General features: G+C 35.3%; 2 protein-coding genes across 6 annotated transcripts; both read right to left on the bottom strand.

Moving 5' to 3' along the window:
• Positions 1–1,341: 1,341 nt before the first annotated feature.
• LOC123876735 (guanine deaminase) lies at positions 1,342–6,522 on the bottom strand. 2 transcript variants are annotated; one of them, XM_045923071.1, is made up of 8 exons: positions 6,169–6,522; positions 5,417–5,677; positions 4,702–4,920; positions 4,041–4,148; positions 3,603–3,710; positions 2,746–2,911; positions 2,178–2,324; positions 1,342–1,875 (listed from the first exon to the last, which is right to left on the bottom strand). In XM_045923071.1, the coding sequence occupies exons 1-8, from the start codon at positions 6,283–6,285 to the stop codon at positions 1,607–1,609; spliced, it is 1,395 nt and encodes a 464-aa protein (XP_045779027.1). In that variant the 5' UTR covers positions 6,286–6,522; the 3' UTR covers positions 1,342–1,606. The 2 variants fall into 2 exon arrangements, with proteins under 2 accessions (XP_045779027.1, XP_045779028.1); XM_045923072.1 differs by lacking the exon at positions 4,041–4,148.
• Positions 6,523–7,293: 771 nt separating this feature from the next.
• On the bottom strand, positions 7,294–14,139 carry LOC123876725 (adenylate cyclase type 10-like). Of its 4 annotated transcripts, none has more exons than XM_045923036.1 (5): positions 13,759–14,139; positions 8,984–13,676; positions 8,382–8,546; positions 7,798–7,864; positions 7,294–7,492 (listed from the first exon to the last, which is right to left on the bottom strand). In XM_045923036.1, exons 1-5 carry the CDS (start codon positions 14,055–14,057, stop codon positions 7,404–7,406), a joined length of 5,313 nt encoding a protein of 1,770 aa, XP_045778992.1. In that variant the 5' UTR covers positions 14,058–14,139; the 3' UTR covers positions 7,294–7,403. The 4 variants fall into 4 exon arrangements, with proteins under 4 accessions (XP_045778992.1, XP_045778991.1, XP_045778994.1 ...); XM_045923037.1 differs by having other exon boundaries at positions 7,438–7,492; positions 7,750–7,864; XM_045923035.1 differs by lacking the exon at positions 7,798–7,864.
• Between the last annotated feature and the right edge of the window lie 202 nt (positions 14,140–14,341).

The following is a 14,341-nucleotide window of genomic DNA, read 5'->3' as shown; positions in this document are numbered from 1 at the left end:
AAAACGTTGACACCGCCAAGACGGCCGTCATGCAAATGGCGGTACCGCTTTTTGACGTTACGGTGTCAATTACCGTTATCTAGGAAACCGCGCCATATTGTTTACATAGACAACGTTCTAGTGACGTCATTCACCGCTGTATTACGGCCGCTACATGATGGCACCGCTTTTGGAGGAAACCAGAGCTTTAGCAACATTGTTATTTGTCAAAAAGGACCATACAATTCTTGACAAGCAACAATGTTGCCAAGTAACTTATCGATACATTGGTGCAGAAGACTTGACTCACCTGGGTTGATTCATCTAGGTGAATTACTACTTTGACTTAATTCACCTATTGCAGCTACGTAAATGAAGTTTACTGATTAGTTGATTTGAATACCCTTTAGTATTTCATAATAGTTGATGTAGTTCTAAAAAAAAACCATTTTGTGCGATTTCACATACTAAAGAGTATTCAAATCTACTTCATCTAGTTACATTAGGTGAATTAAGTTAACAACTTGGTATACTTCATTCACCTAGGTGAATCAACTCTGCTTACAGATAGGATTGATTTTATATTCAGCCGTTAGTAGTTTCTAGTTATAAGAACAAAAATTCATTCAGAAATAAGATAAATTGAATTGTCGTACTAGAATAATTCATTCTATGGTAAATAAGAATTCTAGTTATTTTGTTACATTGGTAAAAACTTATGTAATAGTTTCTGAGAAGTTCTTTAAGATGTTACGTCAGAAAGATAGTATTAGATTTAATTTATTTTTAAAGTATTGTATTACGGTATTCGCTTTTGTGTATTAAGTTTTAATAGGTAGATTGTCACATTATATTTGCACATTTTTCTATACAAATTATTATAAAGAATTACACAAAAATAAAAGAATATGAATGCATTTTTGACTTTTATTTACCAGGTTGTACTTTTAATTGTATTGGATTCCATACAAGTCAACGTTCCTCGTTTTGTTTTATGATATGAGCCATATTTATATTGTTGAATGATATGAGGTCATATGAGCCAGAAAAACAATAATGGGAATCCATTAAATATGTATAAGTAGTAAAATAGCAATAGCTATATAAAATCTACAATAGTATATAAACATAAACCTAACACTCAAGAAAATATAATCTATACAGTATACATATAATGTATTGAATAAAGTTAGAGTTACTTAATAAAATTAGTTATCCACAACCACATCATACTATACCTACAACTTTTCATAAAGGAACATATAATAATAAAAATTTGCCATCATATAAATAGGAATTTTGTACATCTCTCTATTATCACACTTTTTGTACATTTTAAAAAGTTTATATCTATGGATACAAATATTACACTATACTAACGCTAACTTTGACACCTTCATAACAACGAAATGGTGAATATAGTTATGTGGCACCTATGGAAGGCGTCTTACTATACGTATACTCTATTCGCGGAAAGAATTTAGTATAGCGCTCATAATCGTAAGACAAAAATCTCAGTAGGCGCTAACCATTTTGAGATACTAACGAGTCACAAATGAAACTATGTGTTTTGTAATTTAATTTCGAATGTTTTTTATAAAAAATAATAAGTCGCTGACATCACAAGTTATTCACAAAGAAAAAATGGAAATGTCGCCACTGACGCATAAGGGGGTAGTGTATGCTTGACTTGTTCGCCATTGACGTACACTTGTACGATGTTTCTGTCGTCGCCGCAATAGACAAACTTCTGTGCTAAGTCCACGAGAGCTTCCGTTCCCAGCAAGGAGTCTGTATAGTTGTCTATGGGTCCGCGCGGGTCGCCCACGTCTACGACCAGGGCGTCAAATGATTTGCCCACTCCGAATGCACCTATTTTATCCTGGAGGCCCAAAGCTGAAAAAAATTTTGATAGTTCAAGAATTTACAAAAACAAAGGAGGCGCATGCTGTTTGCAAACATCTTATTTGGTCTAATTTGGTTTGGGTAATGATAATCATTATTATCGATAGATTTCAAGAACTTAATGACGTAAAAACTGGTGCAAAGAACTATTTTGTCATCAATATAAAATTGATGCAAATGAGTAGGTAAGATTAGACTGAGTAGTAGAAAGGCTGCTTCTTTTCTATGCTACTCATTCTAACTACTGGGTAATGTATGAATAATTTCTAGTAAGGATTCTACCAGATTTTTACCTTTTGCGCCGCCGACAGTGGCGAGGTAGAGCGCCTCTTTCCAGTCGAGCGCGGGTCCACTGCCTCCTGTCATGAGCAGATGTTCTGATACATCCATGGCGCGCCGCATCGCGTCCAAAATACTGGCACTGTCCCCTCCCGACACATCTAGATTAATAAATGGACAAGACGTTTATCAGCTTATGGCAAAAAAACTTTCACTTTGTGTACAGAATAATCGTGGTTTTTTTTTTTTACTTGTTTTTTATCGATCTGAACCAAATTCTTTTTAACCCAAATTCTACATCCCTGGCCACAAGGTCTTTCAGAAAATACATCATAATGAGTATAAATAATAATATAATCAACAATATTTAAATATCCATGAAATTTTTCACTTTCAACACGTAAGTTTTTTTGAGTGTGATACTAACAACAAATAAATCATTTTTTTCCTTCTCTCTCGCTAGGCTAAGGGCTTCCAGTTTAATATGCGCGCACTATTTGACGTCATTGCTAATCCAATATGGCAGACGTCAAGTTACATAAAACAAATCATTGTTAATTTAAATGGCATTTTGAAACATACCTGTTCCTAGACCGACGCATACGTTGTGGTCCAGGAGTGTCCTGACGGGGCAAAGCCCTGACTTGAGTCGCGTGTTGGAGGCGGGGCAATGCGCCACGGACACGCCTTTGCGAGCGAAAATAGACATCTCACATTCACTCAAGTATACCGCGTGCGCCATTATGCACTGTGGGTTAAAAATAAACCGATACTATCACTGCCTAACCGCCGAAATTGGTAGTTAATCCATCTGTGCCTAATCTGTTGATTAGGCACTAAGTTACTTAGCAACGTTGTTATTTATCAATAGTTGTTTATTAACAAAATAACGATGCTAAAACTTATCGATATATTACAGATGGATTAATTAATCATTAATTTCGATCGTAAATTTATAGTAACTTTATCAGAACTCTAGACAGAGTAATCGTACGAGGTCACATGGGAACGATGAGGGAGGAATTACACAGACCCGCAAAAGTCGGTATAACTTACGTCGTCGTTATAATGTATGTATTGTGATACAGGTATGCTGTTACACTGTGTATGGACTTCGTTCACGTGGATTTCAGTTTTTAAAAATCCCATGGGAACTCTTAGATTTTCCGGGTAAAAGTAGGTAGCCTATGGTGATTTTCCAAGTAACACTATATACAGGACTATATCCAAGCAAAAAGACGTCGATCCGCTGCTCTGTTGCGACTTGATTGAAGGATAAACCAACCAACCAACAAAACGAGTTTGATAGATACAGTTTGACAATCGCAATCTCTGATTGGCTGAAATGCACTGTTTCAGCAAGAATACCATAAATTCAGCCAATCACAACAATTACGACTGTCGCAATGTTACAATCATTATTCACAAATAAACATTACCCTCTTGTTCAAGATTTCGCAGCGATCGTAAACTTCTGTATAATTCGAGCATACCGGATTTGTTTTTAACACAAATTCTATTTCTTCTTTGTTCTCAGATATGTGACTCTGAAATAAACATAAATTCATTGTTACAAAGAAACAGAAATAATTTTTATCTTAAAAGTCAAAAGATCAAATTAATTATAGCAACTTTGCAATGCCTCTTCTAATTTGTTGAATGACTTGCGCGCCACCTTGATTTGACTTGTACGTTGATGAGAGAAATCTAAGCGCCAACAATAACTGTAAAATGTTTCTACTGAATCGGATGAACAATTCACAAAAGTAAATGTAACGAATACACAAACTTTTTTTAAATTACATAAAAAAATTAGGTAAGTATAGTACTTATTAGTATATAGATTATAGGTACATATAGTGGAATGTTTATTTGACCTGTGTGGCACATTGATATTTCTTTGCTATCTGCGATAATCCTTCCATAAGCTCACTGTCACAACTTAATGCAAACCGTGGAGTAATTATAGGTTCAACTAGATTATTCTGCAATCAAAAAAACCACACAAACATTTGTTAGTAAGTAAAGTAGGTCTGAATTAAAAATCGGTAGCATACAAGGTTGGATTTTAAAATGAGGTACCTACACTAGGCTCATTTTATTCTGATGTAATATCACTACTAATTACTAATCACTATTAATTAACTAAGCAATTAATAGTCATGTTAATTATAATATTAATTAATTATAGGTATATTATATATAATTATAACATTAATAGTAATTATAGTCATGTTGATTTTTCAAAGATTTAAGAGCAAAATGAGCATCTATATTTTATTCTCTCTTTTCTATCTCTTTTATTGGTAAAGAGTGGAGCCAAGACGCATTTAATAAAAGTTTATCACTTTGCTAAATGTATAGGTAATATACCTACTAATATACATATTACATAATAACACACTAGGGAGTAGAAATTCAGTATGCAGTATGCAATATGCATAATTCTGCTAAATAAGCCCTTAAAATGCTGTTCTTTTAAACCAATTTTTAATAGGTAGGTATTTATAATTGTTATGATAAAGTATTGGTACAAACCTTATATGCATACACATTTTTTACAAATGTTTCAACATCTCTCAATTCGTTCTCAGTCTTATTAAAATATCCCGCATTATTCTCCACATTCATGCTCACTTTGCCCACCAGAGCCCTCTGCTTGTGAGTTACGACACTCTTCACAAGTTCCAAAGTGCCTTCCAAGTGGAGTGAACCAAAATAGCAGGCTGTTGTTGTGCCATTATTTAGTAGTCTTTTCTGAAAAATAGCACAAAATTTTCATGTAACTTAAGACAACTTTTATATAATAGCTCAATAGCTTTCAAGTAAACCTTTTTTACAAGTAGATGTTAATGTCAACCTTAGTAGAGAGCCACTATTTTCTGAAGCACATTTGAAGACATCAAACGTAAACCCTGCACCAATATCTATGTAACATGTGTTGCTACGTGTTGCGCACACAGGGGTATCAATTCATCTTCACTTTTTAAAATACAATAATGTATGAGCTTTGCCTATCTGGAGTTTTATAATATGTTTGGTAGATCTAAACAAAGAATGTCTAATATGTAAAATATTATATGATAAAAAAGAATTTATAAAGTCCACAATAAAGTGTCATATTACATCAGAAATTAATAAATAATTTTGGTTTACAAGTAGGTACTTTCCCATTAACAGAATCACAAAAAATTTGGTTTAATGATTTTTCAACAAATATAACTAAAAAAGTATAAGAAAATGTGATACTAACCACAACTTTTTCATAAACATTTGCAGCAAACTGTCTATCTGCATACTTATTTTCTAATGGGAATGTATACTTGTCAAGCCACTCTAACAGAGGGCGATCTAGTCCCAGGCCAAGGTTGGGGAACTGTGGTGCATGCGTGTGGCAATCCACAAAACCTGGCAATAAGAATTGGCCTTGTGACAAGTGGCCAACTGCAATGTCCTTATAATGCCCGGCATTTTTATTTTCAGTAAACGTTTCTCTAGTGCCAATTTTTGTTATCTGAAAAAAATTTAAACAGATATTATAGTAAATTATTTAAAAACTATCCATTCCAGGGTGTCGGGCTTTGATCCTGGGCACACATATTTAACTTTTCAGTATGTGTGTTTTAAGCAATTAAATATCACTTGCTTTAATGGTGAACAAAAACATCATGAGGAAACCTGCATGCTGAGAGTTCCCCATAATGTTTTCCACAGTGTGTGAAGTGGTTTGGCCAAACTTGTCAATCTGAGAGGAGTCTGAGAGGAGTCTGAGAGGAGGAGGAGGAGGAGGATTGACTGTGAATGATCTCACACAGCAGCTCCCTGAAGTTACATTTTCACAGCCAAAACTGTGACGTGACCCACAAGTTTGCAAAAGCTGGTCAATGCCACTGCAAATTGTGATATGTGAGATTGCAACTACGCGTTTTCTTACGATTTTGATAACAAAACCAAATATAATAACAATGTTTTATTATATCCAGATAGAAGAAACAGGTAGCTCACCTTTCCATATTCAACTTGTATGTACCCGTCAAAGCACTGTAACTCTTTTAACGAAATTGGCGAGACAATATCGCCCACAATGATGAATTTATCATGCTTTATGGATGATTTATTCATTTCAAAACGTAAAAATTACAAAAAGGCTAATAAGCAGCGATTCAAATTCGACGTGGTAACTTGTACTTGAAATAATTCTTATATAAGCGTACGGCAAGTAACAGCGGAATTAAAAGATAACTGGCTGGGGCTAAGTTACAATATTTATATTAACATCTTGACTTTATGCTATCAGTAATCGAGATAATTTTTAAAATAATCACGATAACTCCTGTTTGTTTACAATCATTGCATTCACAGATTATAAAACATTTGACAATTAATTGACATTGATCGTGACATAAGACATTGATGATTGACAAATGACATACTACAATATTTACCTACCGTTCAGAAAGTAGTTAAATATATTTCAACAGAGAAACCGGGTGATTACGATTATGGATTTTGGTGATGAGCTTGGCCTTGGTCTGGCTAGTCTGCTAGTCCACGAACCACCTGAAGTTTTGTAAGAAATTCTGGAAATTCTATTTTACGAGTGTGCGCATTAACAATGTTTATTATCTCGTCTCTAAAGTTACCCGATATCTTTCCCGATTTTATTTATTTATTTATTTATTATTATAAGGTACGCCCACAGCAACATTTTATTATTAATGTCGGACTAGGAATTTACTTTTCACCCAAATATTTTACCCTATTTCTATTATTATGTTCACTTTATGAGCTACAACACCAGTTATAACTCTACTGATATAATATCAATTTTTCAAAATCTAGGCTCTGTTAATATGCATTTGTCCACTGCTATCCATTGCCTCCATTCATGGATATGGCGGTTAAGGTAGACAGAAATAGAATGGGTTTATATTGTAATAAACTTATGCTTTTGAACCGTCATCAGTTGAATCTATCACTGGTTCGGAATGCCATTCCTACCGAGAAGAACCAGCAAGAAACTCGGCGGCTGAACTTTTTGAGTCGCAGTTGGTCAGTAGCCTATATTATTTTAGGCTGGTTTAATAAAAAATTGTTCAATGTTAACTAAAGATTTTTACTATAGGTAAATACCTACATGCTATTGGCGATTAGTTGTTATTTTATACAAAAGTTCCTGCCAAGATGTTCGTATTTGTTCGACGCCAGCACTCCAGTGTGGGAAGTGGCCGCTTCGGGCATTATGTACCCAACAGCGAAAGCTGGACGTTGCGGCTAAAACTAAAGATTCTTCTAAACGGTTGTGGATACGACGAGACTCTTCTAACGCCTGGAAAATTATGAGTATGTAGTTACATGATAGGTATTCAGTTAGATAAGAACAGGCGTTATATACCTACTTTGCCGCAGTCTACGATACGCAACACAAAGAATAAATTATGGCTTAATTTACTATAATCCGCCAAAACAGACAACTCTGTATGGTACCCATCTACAAACTATAAAGTACAGCAAGCGACATGCATCGCCCGCCCTCCCACTGCTGAACATGCAGAAAAAGCAAGCCACCGAGCAAGCAAGACTCACCACCGTGACACAACATCACATAAATCCTCTAAAACATACTCAACGTACGTTTCACCGGAGCTTCCTCTGGAGATGGAGACACTTTGCAATTGTTCATTGTAAAGTCTACATTATTCTGAAAACCATATTATTGTTTAGTAGTGGGAGGGCGGATGGGCGGTTGGTTTTTATATCGCATGCTGTACGTTGTAATGCAACATAATATATAGAACTAGAAGATGCCCGCGACTTTGTCCGCGTGGATTTAGGTTTTCAAAGATCCCGTGGGAATGGTTTGATTTTCCGGGATAAAAAGTAGCCTATGTCCGTCCCCGGGATATAAGCTAACCCTGTACCAAATTTCGTCAGAATCGGTTAAACTGTTGGACCGTGAAAAGGTAGCAGACAGACAGACACACTTTCGCATTTATAATATTAGTATGGATTGTCTGGTGTATAATATTACTAAGAGCAACATAAATTATATGTAGGTAGGTTTTTTTTAAAGAATGCCATGCTATAATTATGACTAATACTCCCCTTTTCCCTCCAATTAAGAGTAAAGCTTGATTTTTTATCTTGATGTTTCCTGTATGTACAAAATGGTAATTAAATGCACCTCAAGATTTTTGAGTCTATGAGATCGATCGTACCTGGTTAAAAAGTGCCATTGCTGCTGATTGTCTTCCGGATAGACTGAGAGAGTTGGCTTTAAGAAGAATCCATCGTGGGTAAACGGCGCGTAAATCGCGGGCATCTTTTTCTAACCTTGTGAGCTCTCGGTCGGCCAATGAACGTAACTCCATTAGATCGACTACCTTCGGAAATGATTATTTTACTTTTAAATTTCTTCGTCCAAGATTTATTAAATCTTGACGAGGCAAGCCTGCTCTGCGAAATTTTATCGCACGATTTTCTTGCAGAATTCTGTCACAATACATGTGAAATTGTATGCAGCTGTACAACAATATATCACAGAATTCTACTGGAAAAATTGCTCGGAGAAATTTCGTAGTGCGGGCTTATTACTCTAACCTTTTATTTTGCACCATAAAAGTGTTCCGTCTAATACGGAGAAGGAAGGGAGGATGTTAAAAGCTTTTGTGCCTTGAGTTGAAATCGGTTGACTAATTGATACGTCAAGAAGTAACAAAAACAGTCAATTTTTGATACAAGGGTTAAATAGGGACTAAACAGTGTGGATTGAGGACTTGTTTAACTTACAAAAATCTACATTGATTAAATAAGTTCCTACCTTTCGTAAATCATCCATTTTTCTGGCTAAACTCTCTAACATTCCTTCCGCGAGTCTCATTGCACTTATCATAGTCTTCAAAGTTCCGTCTTCTTCATTGCGATTTGACCAAAACAATGCTTCAGTTTCAAACCGCTTAGCTCTGCGTTCGGAATCAGCTCTCAACCAATAAGTCCATAATCCCACGACCAATCTTCGACGACTTTCTCCTGCTCCTGCACCTTTATAAATAGAGCATTCGGCGTAGAGGCTGATTTCATTCGGAGATTCCAATTGCATTCCAGCATCGAGTATCAAATCTATACAAAGTGCGTAATACCAGGTTTCGTTTTCAAGAGTCATTTGGTTGTCATTTGATTGCAGCAATAGCTTGACGACCTCAACCGCTTCTTTAATGCGGCGTCTTGACAGTAACAAGTAATACAAATCTGGTATAATATCCATTGATATATTATGCGCATACAGAAATCGACTTACAACTAGCGCTTGATAACCTGATCGGATAGAAGCTGCAAGCTGACCTCGTGCCAGTCGAGCTCGGAAAATGGTCATAAATATCTTTCCGAAAGCAAATAATTCCTCTGCTTGTACAGGTCGTTGTTTTTTCCTCAGAGCATTGATAGCTGTTTTTTCCAAGTTTAAAGTAGCTTCAGGCGTTCCCCAATCAAGTTCCAGCTGAATGGCGATAGTAAATGCATCACACACGTCTATAACATTGCATTCAACTCTTTGCACTAGGTGAATGGAACGATGTGCTGCTATTCTAGAGGTTTGTTCGTCATCCAATGTGGAATACAATACTGCTGCAACATTTAAGAAAAAAACAGAATCTGCTTTCATATGCGCACTATGAATGCGATGCTTTTCGCGTTTCATGTTAATGACCGTTACCAAACCTTTCATTTTTAAAATATCTGATATTCTATTTAAATTAATGTAATATAATTTTGCCGCTTTGATTATATTTATTTTAGCAGCCACTAGTTTACCGCTCGTTAAAAATGCAGCTGCTTTTAGAGAGTAGATTTTGCCTAAAAATCGCTCCCTGTCAAACTTTGTGATAGCAGAATTATGTTTTTCTCTACAGGTATTTTCAGCTTCTTCAAGTTTGGGTATTGCCGCATCAAAGTTATTTGCTAGAATATTCAAATAGCTAAATTGTATTAAAAATTCGACCATTTTGATTTTAAGATCAGCTTCTTTGGAGTGGTAAATAAGCTGCTCGTGTATAATGACATTAAGTTCTGCACACGTACATCGATTAAAGTTTGTTTGGGATACACCCTTTTCAATATGTATGCAAAATGATTTACTTTCTTTTTCGTTTATTTCTTTCACATCATCTATACTATCTACTACACCTAACTCATGCCATTGACTTATTTTGTTTGCTTCTGTAACATCTCTTAACATGTCAAATATCGTTGGATTGCTTATTTCTTTAGAGCTTTTATTTCTGAAAACCATGTTTGACATTGTAACCCTTTTTGTGGATCTTCTCCGCGTATCTATATCGTCATCATCATTTGGCTTGATTTTTAAAATTGGCGTAGTTTTATAAAATATTTCACTTTTTACTGAAGATATTGTTCCTATCTGTGTTTTAGAATATGTTTCCGACCTAGATCTTCGGATATCAATTGCTTCTTGTTGTTCAAGTGTTGGTGTATATTGTGTCATATCCATATTGGTTATTATAGACTCATGGTCACTATCTTCTTTTTCTTCTTCTTCTCTAAGCTTCCCATTTGTCATATTTTTGTTATGAGAATCAGTTTGTGAATGTAAATTCATTGTTGACTGAACAAACATAATCGTACCTCCACATTCTGGGCATTTCTGCTTATTATTTTCAAAATAATTAACGACACGCGAGTGGAATTCTTTCTTTTGATTTAAAGGCAATAATTCATAAAAAGATTTTCTTGAATTTTTATTGCAAAACTTCAAAACCTTGCATAATGCATACTTTGGTAGATTATCACAAGTATCAAGTTCATAGTCAAATGAACATTCGCAAGTTAAATTTGAACCTCCAGAATAATTTGACATAATAGTTCCTAATGAAGTGATTCTTTTAGTATTAGCACAAGATAATATACGCATTGCAAACAATCTCTTAATTGCTTTTGCTGTTGTTAAAGGGTTGTTATTATACATTATATTTTCTAAAAGATCTCTTGAAATTACATTTCCTATAACTGAAGCTATTTTCAAAAGTAGTTGTTGATAAGGTGTCAATGAATCTATTTGAATCATGATTAAAGCATCAACATTTTCCATATTTAAGTCGGTTTGAAGCTCGTTCTTATTTGTTACTAAACATATCGAGATTTCTTCTGTTGAATTTTCTTCTATTAGTTGGTCCAAAGTTGATTGATCATTAGCGTTCAAAGCAGTTGGACGTAAAAAAATTGAATCTGGAAACTGTAGATCTTCATCTAGCCAATCATCCAACTCACTTTTAAGGATTTTTTTCAATTCTAAAGCACCGCTCGAAAATAAGTGAACAATAAAATTTTCAACTAGACCAGGCATTCCATTGCATTTTGCCTTAAGAGCGTTACATAAATCATTCGGCACGGCTTCTACGTCTAATATTTGACATGCCAATGGTGCAATCCAATCAGAATGTAAAGAGCCTAAATGGATTTTTCGGATATTATGTTCAATAAACACTGCATAAAGCCAACTGTGTTCTGAACTAAACTTACCTCGAGTGACCGTTAAAACGGTAAAAATTTTCACAATTTCAAATATTATCGTCAAAAATTCCCACGATGAAGCATCTAAATTCTGTAAATCATCTAGAAATATGACATGGGTATCAGGTACAGATAAGAGTAATTTTTTGAAAATTCCTTTTGCTTTCGCTTTACGAATGTCTTCATTTTGGGAATAAACGTCTTCATGATAAGCAAAACGAACATTGATTATATTGTTCAAATAGCACAAGTCTTCGCTATACCGTTGTAACAGTTGAACAATTTTTTCTTCCTTTTCGAATCCAACTATCGGCTCTTTAATACCCAATAGTTGTTCAATAGTTTGCCTTAATGCTAAATACGGTGTCGCAGAATGTATCGAGGTTAAACTTAAATAGCACACTTTGAAATCCTTCTTTCTGGCATGCCGTGCCATCCATTCTAATAGTCTGGTTTTGCCAATCCGATTTTCACCAATAAGTAATAATGCATCAAAATCCCTATAAGATAAATGACAATCATCAAGCCAGTTTTCAAAGTATTCCATTTCGTCGCAGCGATTCAATAAAGGCGGTATCAGAGAGATATCAAACAATTCCTTGATTCTAATCTCTTCCGTGTATTCATAAATCTTACCAGGTTGGATTATTCCTTTGAGTTCTGTAGGTGGTTGTAAAGTAAATCCATTGCTAGACATTTTGCTTTTAACAAAAGTGGCCTCATCGCACGTAATTTTATTGCGAAAATTGCACATGAATCTTGCAGCTTTATTAACAATTGCACCGATTACTGTGAACTCTCTTCGTAATGGATGACCGACTACACCACAATATACCTGACCAGTTGTGACGCCGATAGAAACTTCTAGAACGCCATCGAGGGCTGAGACACTTTTTTTAATACCATAAGCACATTTTAAAGCAGCTTGGGCCTCTGATTCATGTTTGAACCCCCGTAGACCAAAAATAACTAAAATCATAACATCTTTGTCAAACAGAATAATCTTGTTCACGCAACCCATAGATTTATATACAATATCGCTAGTTATTTGGTAAGAATTATTTACTATTGTTATTAGCTGTGGGAATGGACATTCTTTGGGTTTAAGGGTAACAAATAGGACGGAAACTTGTCTCATTTCCGTCAGATATTCCAAAGGTTGATGAGCATCGATTTGAGTTAAAATCGGTCTTATCATAAATTTTCTTATTTCTGTACCAATATTTCTTTCCTCTGCATTTAATATAGTTGTACGTAAACTTAGTAACTCATTTTTCCTTGAAATGTCTGTGGCGCTTAGCTCTGCAGAATCATCCAAAAGAAAATCTGGTAGGTTTTCTAAAGCGACGAATGGTTTATTAATTTGACGGATCATAGTTGCAAAGCCAAGGAATGGTTTACTTACATCTTTTTCGCGTGGATCGTAAAGAATCGCTTTTATTGTAACATGTCCATCATCACTGATAACATGATCATAATTTCTTGAGTAACAATGCCCCCACGCCGTAGGAGTTATCTTTACTTCTCCTGAGTCACAAAGGCTCTCAGCTATTTTTGCTTCTATTACAGGTAGACCGGTTATTATGTAATTCATGTCAATCCCCGATCCAATAGGAGAAAAGATGAGATTACCTGCTGAAATTGCTAGCTTCACCTTAAGATTGACTTTAACGTCAGTTTCATATGAACCAAAGGAGTGCTGTATTATGAGTGCACACGCGATCGCTGTGTGTATCGTGTGGCATAAGAAAGTCCTTTTATCCGTCTTCCAAAGAGCTAAAAATGCATCACCAGCGAATTTTATTATATCACCACCATGACTGTATATGACTTCTATGAGGGAACCAAGGTAGGTGTTTAATGTTGCTGTCAACCGATATGTGCCTCCTTTTCCTGAATTATTGTATCTTTCTGACAAGGCTGTATATCCCGACACGTCTGCCATCATTAATACTCCGACGAATCGTTTTGTCTCGAACGTTTGGAAACTGCAATTCAAATTAAATTCGAGATGAGGTGATAGTATGGGTAACTACATTTTGATAATTACTCAGTTGATTTCTATATTACTTTTCCATGAGAAGTATTTCATCAGGTACCAAAGTGGTTAAGACTAAAGTTTGTTTTTTTGTTAAATTAACCTCAACATCTTGATCGGATTGGTTGGAGACCGTGCTTTTTCGAACAAAGAATTCATCGACCCAGTCTTTAAGTTCACTTGCTCTAGGCATTTCATCTTCGGAGTCATCATTGAGATATTCATCACCTCGTCGCGAGACTCTTTTTCCATAATTTCGCCACTTTTCAGTGGTAACCATGATATTCATTGAGTTTCGGCGCGACCGAGTGCGTGATCTTCGGAAATTCATTTTTTTTTACGTTTACTAATAATTTTTCTTACAAAACCCAAATAGAAGTAACCCAAGTAAACACTTTAACTTAACCTATGGACTCAAATCGATATGGTCATGGAAAAATCACATTGCCATACCTATTTAAGTATAATATTAAATTTAACATAATATTTGATTTACAAATTATAAAATTCCAAAGCCTGCAGGGAATCGAACCCGGGACCTGCCACTAATAAGATCACAGCGTTTACCACTGCGTCAGGGAAATGAATCTGCCGTGAAAATGTAACAAGACAGAC

Source organism: Maniola jurtina, chromosome 22 (assembly GCF_905333055.1).
Source record: "Maniola jurtina chromosome 22, ilManJurt1.1, whole genome shotgun sequence".
NCBI classification, from domain to species: Eukaryota; Metazoa; Arthropoda; class Insecta; order Lepidoptera; family Nymphalidae; genus Maniola; species Maniola jurtina.
The sequence above is the reverse complement of the archived record's forward strand: the minus strand, read 5'-3'. Positions and strand labels throughout refer to the sequence as shown.